Genomic DNA, 9,319 nt, shown 5'->3' on the forward strand with positions numbered 1-9,319 from the left:
TTATTTCATATGTGATGACAGGTCGAACTAAAACAAAAAATCTTTTCTTGCTAGGTGTAATCCGTTGGACATAGATCCAATTTTTCACTTTTTTTGATTCCTTGGAATTTCTTTTTCCTGTTCCTGGTGGTATCAAAACGCCGGTATGTCGGGATATCTTATCTGTCTCTCCAGGAAAATGGATATCTCCAGAAAAGATTTTAAGTTCAATTTGTTTTTTTTTTCTCTCCACCCGGACCAACCCACCGACTCGGCTTCTTAGATTTAAGGTGATTTGTGTATCTACCCCAACGATACTATTGTTCCGTACCATTATGGAAGAAGATCCGGGCAAGATATGCACCTCTTCAGGAATGAAAAAAAATCGATCTACTTTCATTTGGTATTTTGGCCTAAATTCCTTGACTCCTCGATACTCAAGCAAATCCTCTTTTTGATGACTGAATGCGTTTCTACAGTCCCATATTTAATAATGCCCGAACTCTTTCTTCTGTATCGAGGATCATCGAAATAAGCAAGAATACTATTTCGACGGAAAATACCATTTACGGGGATTTCAATCGAGATACCTGAACAGGGCATTAGTTCATTCTCGAGTTCTTGAATCGAGTGTAGTGGAATGATGAATTTATTTCTTCGCCTTTTTGACAATAAATCAGAATTCTCGTGGAGAATAGGCGAATATACGAGATTATACTGACCAGCACATATAATTCGATTAAGATCTGAATAATCAGGAATCCTATCTTCTTTTTTAACAGAAAAATCCGAACTAAATAATTTCTGCCTCGCCTGATCGTTGGTTACTGAGAGGTTAGAAGTATATCTTCGCTTACCAGAAAGAGAATGCGCATTCATTTGATCCTGATCCTTGTGGATCAAATAACATCAAATCAAATCAAATAACATCAAAACGATGAATTGCACCTCAAATTAAAATCTATGAACTTTGAACTTTCAAATTCTATATCTTATACCGAAACATATCAAATCAATCCGGAATGACTTCAAATTTTGCACACAAGTCATAAATGATATAACGAAGCAATTCAAATTTTCGGAATCGAAATCTGACCTCGTTATAAAAAATTTAACCTTCGGTTGGACTTTTCAAAAATCTTCTATTTTCCAATTTTCGTTAAAATGCGTCGAATTGTCCTACAGACTTCCAAATCCAAATCTGAATATACGCCTAAGTCCGAAATCATCATACGAATCTATTGCCATCATCAAAATTCCATTCTGGGGTCGTTTGTTCAAAAGTCAACTCGCCGGTCAACTCTTTCCATTTAAGCTTCTAAATAAGAACTGTTCTTTTAATTTAATTCTGAATCTTTCGAAAATCAAACTCGACCACACCCGCGGGTCATAATACACATTGCGAAACTTCTCGAGACCTTAAGTCACTGAGCGGGGCGTTAATTCTTAAAACGACGGTTTGAAGAGTTAGAAACTAGACTCAATGATATTTCATTTGATAGGTTTTACATCACATAAAGCCTTATATATATATGTATATATACTCATCAAAATTTAGTCTTGTGCGTACTCATTTGGAACTTTAGTCCATCATGTAATTTCCAACTTGACTTAGACTTAGGGCTCTCATTAGACCCCACATCACTTATAATATGCCTCGTACACTTATTATCATATCCAATTGATATCCATCAAATTAATAGTCCTCGTCTGCACACAAAATAATATAATTAGCGCACGTCAACTTTCTTAATAGCTCTTAAGTACTTCAAAGTTTTTCAGGGTGCTACAAATTTATTGGCTACTACTCTCTTTGTCGTGACGTAATTATTCCGAAAATTTTTACATTGTTCTATATTTAAAAATAATTTAACTTTTAAATTTTTTTTAATTCTTAATGACATGATTTTACAGTCACATAATATCATGATATGCCTAAAATCACAAGGTCGAAAATATTTTTTTCTTAAATTTTGTCTTCAATCAAATAGGTTCACATAAAATAAAAAGCAAAATATAAAATTGGTCACTCGACGAAACTTATATGTATATATATATATATATATATATATATATATATATATATATATATATATATATATATATATATATATATATATATATATATATATATATATATATATATATATATATATATATATATATATATATATATATATATATATATATATATATATATATATATATATATATATATATATATATATATATAAAAAGCTACAAATTTTACCTTCTTCCAAGATGCAGAAAATCAATGTTTTCAAGATAAAAATATCCTTACCATAAAATTATATTTCCTAAATTATCCCTTATTAATTTAACCTTTACTTTTTTTTTATTATTTATCTCTACCATCTTTTCTTCTTGTGTCTATTTTTACCGTATTTTTATTTTTCTTCTCTTATTCCTATTTGAAATTCTCTCTTTAATATAAATAGATCTCTTCTTTTCTCTTTTGTTGTTTCTTCTTTTCTTCATCTCCTATTACTATTTGAAATAACAAGGCGAATCATCAGATTCAAGCACTTTCTTAATAAGGTATAATTTTTTTTCTTTTATAGTTTACCAATATTATATGATCTCCCGTTATAGTTTATTTGTACTTTTTTTTTTTTTACGTAAATGCATATAATATAATTGACATAATGCAATACTGACTAGTTTGTTATTTTCTCATGAATTAAAAGTGTTTTTCATACAAGTAACTTGTAAGCATATATGTTCCTACCAATATTATTGCATTTATATACTTATATCTTATATTGATTAAAATCCATAATTTATATTCTAATTACATAAAAATAAAAATTAGTTAAATTATTTTATAATAAACATTTAAAATTTCTCTTTTTAAATAATGCTAATTGTAAACAAACTTTTACTGTCCTTTATAGTAATTTGACATTCAAAAGTACTTTTTAAAAAGATTGGCCAAACACAATTTGCTTATCAAATTTTGAGAAAAGTACTTCTCAAACAAATTGCCCAAACACAAACTGCTAATTTTCAAAAGTACTTTTTTGAAAAGCACTTTTGAATAAAAGTACTTTTCAAAATAAGTAATTTTTGGTAGCTTGGTCAAACAGGCTCTAAATGTAATTTTTCTCAAAAGTGATTTTCAAAAAAATACTTTTGGAGAGAAACTACTTTTTTCTGCTTCTCCAAAATTGCTTTTGCTTTTCCTCCAAAGCATTTTTTTTCCTTTCAAAAGCTTGGCCAAACATCTTAATTTTAGAAAAAAAAATAATTTTGACCAAAAAAAAGTATTTTTGCCTAAAAAAAAAAAGAAGCTTAGCCAAACAAGTTATTAGTTTTATTAGGTGAAGTATTAACTGCTTCTAGAGATCATCGAACAAAATTTTGTATTCCCACTCATCTCCATGTGCTTAGGGGAAGGTGATCATGGTGGATCATAATAATTAAGCATTTTATCTGAAGTAAAAAATATAAAATATAATGGATTAGTAGAAATAAACAATGAAGCATTGCCTGAAGAGTTTATTATGTCGTTTGAATCGGCAGTTACAGAATGCAGGGGCGGAGCTAGCTCTTCGTGTATGGGTTCGGCTGAATTCAACAACTTTGATCCAAACTCTGTATTTGTCTTACGAAATTCATTGAATACATATAAATTATTAATTTAGAACCCAATAATTTAAAATCTTAGCTCCGCCTCTGCATTGATGCAAGCGGTGTCGGAAAACTTTTGACTCCAGCACAACACAATATGTGCTGGAGTGTTCGACTTGTTCCTTGTTTTAGCTAAGAATATTTTTGTCTATATATTATTTATACATTAAAAGTAATTATTTCTTAATTACATTCTAAATGGTGAAGTGTCCTCCACTTCCAACCAAGAGGTTGTGAGTTTGAGTCACCCCAAGAGCAAGGTGAGGAGTTCTTGGAGGGAAGGATGCCGAGGGTCATTTGGAAACAGCCTCTCTACCCCAGGGTAGGGGTAAGGTCTGCGTACACACTACCCTCCCCAGACTCCACTAGTGGAATTATACTGGGTTGTTGTTGTTGTTGTATTCTAAATGGTGACTAAATATTAATAAGCGGTCCGAAAAATAACCATACAAACTAATTTTTTACCTTAAAATGAGCTAGAGTTTTTCTACGAAATATATACAAGTCCCGTCAAAATATACAACATATACAATTTTTTTGTTGTATAAAATTCAGTCAAAAAATACAACTTCCATACAACAACTTAATATGTAACTTTTTGCACATCAAGGTTCAATAGAGGCCAAGGTATTGTTTAACCCCAAAAAAGAAAATCTAGTCAAAACATACAACTTACATACAATTTGCATATAACTTATTTATGTCTTCCTCCTCGAGTTTCAATCAGAAATTCCAACCAAAATCTGCTCTAATTTTGATCAAACTTCTTCAAAATTGATAGTATATAAACTCTAAATGATATTCCTAATTGTTTACAATAACAATCAAAATTGATAGTATTTGTCCTCTGATACAGTTATCATTGGCTTTTGGTAAAGATACTGGTAGCTTTTGTCTAACTGCAACTTTCACTAGTATCGGGCTAGCCTAATATCTGTAAAAGTGCTCTTCTTTTACCCTTTCTCTTAACTCTTGTAAAAAAATAACTGCTTCTTTTTTTGTTTTCCATATCCTCCAAGGTAATCCGAAATAGTATTACAAGGCAGATTAAAAGAAAACTTTACTTTATGCATTACTAAATAAGGTGTGTTAAAAAAATACGATAACAAATAAGGTACAAATAACTGAAAACTTTATTACAAAAACACGGCCAACTAGTGGGTCCGCTTAGAAAATAAGGTCAAAATGAGCAAATTTCGATATATATAAAATTAGATCATACATAAAGCTCCCTTAGGAATACAATCATTATATTAAACCACATTTCCTCTCTACCAAAAAATTTAAATAACATATAGTATTATTTTCGTAATACTATAGTGGTGAGCACACTACACTTCCAACCAAGAGGTTGTAAGTTCGAGTAACCACAAGAGCAAGGTGGAGAGTTCTTGGAGGGAGGGAGCCGGGAGTCTATTGGAAACAGTCTCTCTACCCCAGGTTAGGGGGTAAGGTCTGCGTACATACTACCCTCCCCAGACCCCACTAGTGGGATTATACTGGGTTGCTGTTGTTGTTGTTATTATTTTCGTAATTAACTTACTTTCACAATATCAGCAACTGAATATGTGGAGGTACTTCACCTTCAAGCTGGAGCTTAGCGAAATTTCTTGCAATTTCATCTGGTGCCACCCTGTGACGATGGACATTCTGACTACAAGGATCAACGATGATTTTCTCGAGCAGCATAGCATTTTCCAGAAAATACCTAACGAGTTCAACTTCACTAGTACGGCCATAATATCCAGACAATCTGAGCACTTTGAGGTGATGGAGTGGACATCTTACAGCCTTCCTACACTCTCTTTCTGACCTCAAGGGGAGGACCCATAATAACTGCATGCCATATAAGAAAATTAAACCACGGAAAGAAATGTCTAACGTGCTGGAAAAGAAATAATCGTCGAATTAGATGTTTACTACTTCATATCAAATTGAAAGTTCTATTAAAGGATCCTATCAAATAGGCTGCAGAACGGATAAAACTGATTACTTGGTTAATCCCATACCAGGTTCATATGCATTGAAAACTTGAGATGGCATTGGAATCCACTGGGAACTTTCAAAATTGAAATAGGTTTACCAAAGAAATAGCCGAAGACAGTGAAAGTACCCATGAACAAAAAAGGGTTCTATTAAATTTTTACTATACTTTTTCTATTTCACCATTTTACTAAATAAAAAAGGGTCAACTTCCCTCTTCAAAGAGACAGCACCTATTAAGTAACACACATTCAGGTCCAGATTGTCATAACCTATTTTATTCAAGCTTGACGTGTGATGTAACTCAATCACAGTATACAAGCAAAATCAGCACTAATTTCTTGAACCAAAACTCGAAATGATCAAATCAGACTTGACACTTACCTTCAACTCAAATTCCTTCAACTGTGGAGCAGCCCCTATGACATGTGTGCAACCTAAGACACTCATGTCTTCCTTTGCTAAAACTTCTACGACAAATTTCTTGAGCTTGGTGAGTTCAGGAAACTTGTAATGCTCCAAGTACTCCTGGGAAATATTTAAAACACACCAGTTAGTACAAGCAAAGTAAAGGTATATTGACATTTCAAATTTTTGTACACTGACCAATCCCCCATAAGCATGTATTTTAAGGACCTCCAGCTGAGAGAGTATGCAGGAACCCCAAGGCACTATGGTATCCAAAATATGCCGGAACGGGTGACCCCCAACGTCTACCTCAATCAGCATTGGAACATTTGAAAGCAATAATTTGTGGGCTGATGAAGTCCTAAGTGTTACGATGTTTGTATCACAAATTTTAAGTGATTTTAAACCAAGGCAGAACCATATCTCCAAGTGTTTCAACTTGAGGGAAGGACCAACAACTTCCAAATTAACCAGAGTTCCCGATCCATGAACTACCATTTCTTCAACAAATGGACAATTGTGCAGAAAGAACTCAAGAACTTCACCTGTCACATGTACTGACTTAAATAACAGTACCTTTACAGACTTAAAATTATGCCAAAGAGGTGGCAACTTGTGGACATTGTTTGACAGAGGCTGACCAGCATAATGATTGAGACCAAGGAGCTGCGCTGGAAACGTATAGCAATAATCTGAAGCTTGAATCCTCTCCCCACCTTCTAACAAGTCTAACTCTAGCCTTTGAACTTGCCTAGCAAAGGCAAACTCAAGCCACTTGTCAATCTCATGCTGGGCAAGTGCGTTTAAGTCAAAACGAACACGAAATTGGTCTAATCTTTGAGCTTTACACATTCGCAAAGTACGGTTGACCCATCTCACATACTTCTTCATGTACCTTTTCTGAAGCTTTTGATCCACTGCTACTTCATCCAATTGTTTGGTAGCATCAAAATCAAGCCGAGGAACAAATCTCCACAAGGGTAACCACCGCTTGGAGAGGACACTGGTGTCTGCTGCTTCCTTAACGCTAAGGAAAGACAATATATGTACCAGAATATCATCAGGCAACTGACTAATGCGATCCTCTGCAGTGCAAGCTCGTCTTGAACACTAGAAAATTAGAAAAGAAAAGCAGTTTCATCAAACCAATCAATGAGAAAAGAATAGTAGCACAAGTCTTGTAGTAGGATTTACCTTCTTTAGAGCAAAATTATTGGAAAGCTGCGGTCTTTTCGCCATGAGAGTCTCCTGCAGCACAACAATTAACGGAATGAGATAAAAGTTTATATTTTTCTTTCTTCTTCCAACCACCAGAGTCAATCACTACTCTCAAGTCTCAAAACAAAATAGGTGGGGAAAAAAGGAGTCTTGATTACAGAAATTTGGATTACAAGTACAAATAGGTGGGGGAAAAGAGGAGTCTTGATTACTGTCTATTCGTGTAGAGGGGTGTGTGTGTGTGTGTGATTTTTAAAAAGAATAAGGGAAAAAGGAGCTCAAGGTACAAGGGGGAAGAGCAGAAGACTAATATATAGATTTGAGAAGAAATTAAAACTGAAATATACTTACCTGGGAAGGAAAGGAGCAGAACAAAGAAGATTGATCTTTTTCGATTGAAAGAACAAAGATGCACTTCAACAAAATTGCTCTTTTTCACTCGGAAGTTCGGAAACTAACGGAGTGTTCAAGAAATATAAGGAAAAGAGAGAAAACCAGATCTTACTCCGGCCGACACATAGACGGAACCAAAAGCAGTTTTCATAAACTTGTAAATTGATATTCGAAAACCGAACCTACCGAACCGTATGACAACCAACGGATTTTTAGGTTTCATTTTAAAAAAATAATAGTTTTTATATAAATTTATAACCGTACCGATAATTAGGATAGATTTTTTATCTATATTATTATAAAAGTATGAATAAAATATTGGATTACAAAAATAATATTTTAATCTTAAGCATAATAACTCACAATAAAATGACATAATTGGAATTCTAAACATTAGTCTTGTAATTCTATTAGTTTTAGGACATAATACTACACATTAGTAATCTTATATAATTACCTTTAGAAATTCTATTAGTATAATTATTTTCGAGTATAGATATATAATACTACATGTTAGCATGTATACCTAATACCTTTAGGAACATATTAGATTTTCTATTAGTATAGGCAACGGTGTATTTTATTTCGCTTCATCACTTTTTGTTCTCAGCAAAATACGTTATTACAGGCCTAAATCTGTTGAGCCCAATACATTGTCTAAACGGCAACGACAATCTAAACAGCAAGAATTTGACCCAATTATGATGGTGGTCCAAAAGCGACCTAATCTATCTATCTATGGATAAGGGTCTGATTTGCCCATCTATTATTATAAATAGACCTTATTTACCCTCCGTTTAAATTTTCTATCAAAACTATCCTTACTGTTATATATTAGGTTCATATTTACCCCTTACACGTTAAAACGGGTTATATTTGCCCTTCGTTATACTTTAGGATCATATTTACCCCTCTACTCTTCAAAAGGGATTACATTTGCCCTTCGTTATACTTTCTTGACATATTTATCCTTACAATTATACTTTAGGATCATATTTGCCTCTCATCCGTTAGATCGTCATGTCCCACCTTTGTTTTTCTACATGGTGCCAATGTGGATTTCTTTTTCTTTCAATTTAAATATGGTCACCTATTTAAGATAATTTAACCGGCCCACCCAATTTAAATAAGACTTCATTAACTCCATTGTTGCGCAACTTCTCGTAATTTACTTTGGTTACTGCAATAATTGTGAGTTATATTAGATTAGTAATTTTGCGTTCAATGTTATTATTTGCCAATATATTGCCGCTGCTATACCTATTGTATTTCGCACAATCTTCGTAAATGTCGTATCGAAAAATTACTTTTCGTGGATCAATCATGGTCAATTGACCCAGTTTAGACTTTACAGAGTTGTATCTCTACAAACACTTCAAAACATCATTGAGTGATTCATGTCTCCTAACTCCTAAGTATTAAAGGGAAACAAATTATCATAGACAAAGATTGAAATAATTAAATAAATCAATTAGAGATAACACTATAGTTTCGTTCACTCACTGTCCAAAATTTTCTCGCTCTCCGAAAAACATGGAGCTAACCCGGAGAAGAGAGATGGACGAGTTGAGGGGGAGGGGGGGGGATTATGATTTCTATTTATTTTAGTTAGTGTGTCTTATTTAAATTGGGTGGGCGGATTAAATTATCTTAAATAGGTGACCATATTTAAATTGGAAGAAAAAAA

The 9,319-nt window shown here is 33.1% G+C and overlaps 1 protein-coding gene across 1 annotated transcript; it reads right to left on the bottom strand.

Moving 5' to 3' along the window:
• Positions 1–4,807: 4,807 nt before the first annotated feature.
• Positions 4,808–7,796, bottom strand: LOC107777705 (F-box/LRR-repeat protein At3g26922). The gene is made up of 5 exons (XM_016597805.2): positions 7,591–7,796; positions 7,216–7,269; positions 6,220–7,131; positions 5,998–6,141; positions 4,808–5,466 (listed from the first exon to the last, which is right to left on the bottom strand). The coding sequence occupies exons 2-5, from the start codon at positions 7,258–7,260 to the stop codon at positions 5,176–5,178; spliced, it is 1,392 nt and encodes a 463-aa protein (XP_016453291.2). The 5' UTR covers positions 7,261–7,269; positions 7,591–7,796; the 3' UTR covers positions 4,808–5,175.
• Positions 7,797–9,319: the final 1,523 nt, after the last annotated feature.

This window comes from Nicotiana tabacum, chromosome 13, assembly GCF_000715075.1.
Source record: "Nicotiana tabacum cultivar K326 chromosome 13, ASM71507v2, whole genome shotgun sequence".
In the NCBI taxonomy this organism is placed as follows: domain Eukaryota; kingdom Viridiplantae; phylum Streptophyta; class Magnoliopsida; order Solanales; family Solanaceae; genus Nicotiana; species Nicotiana tabacum.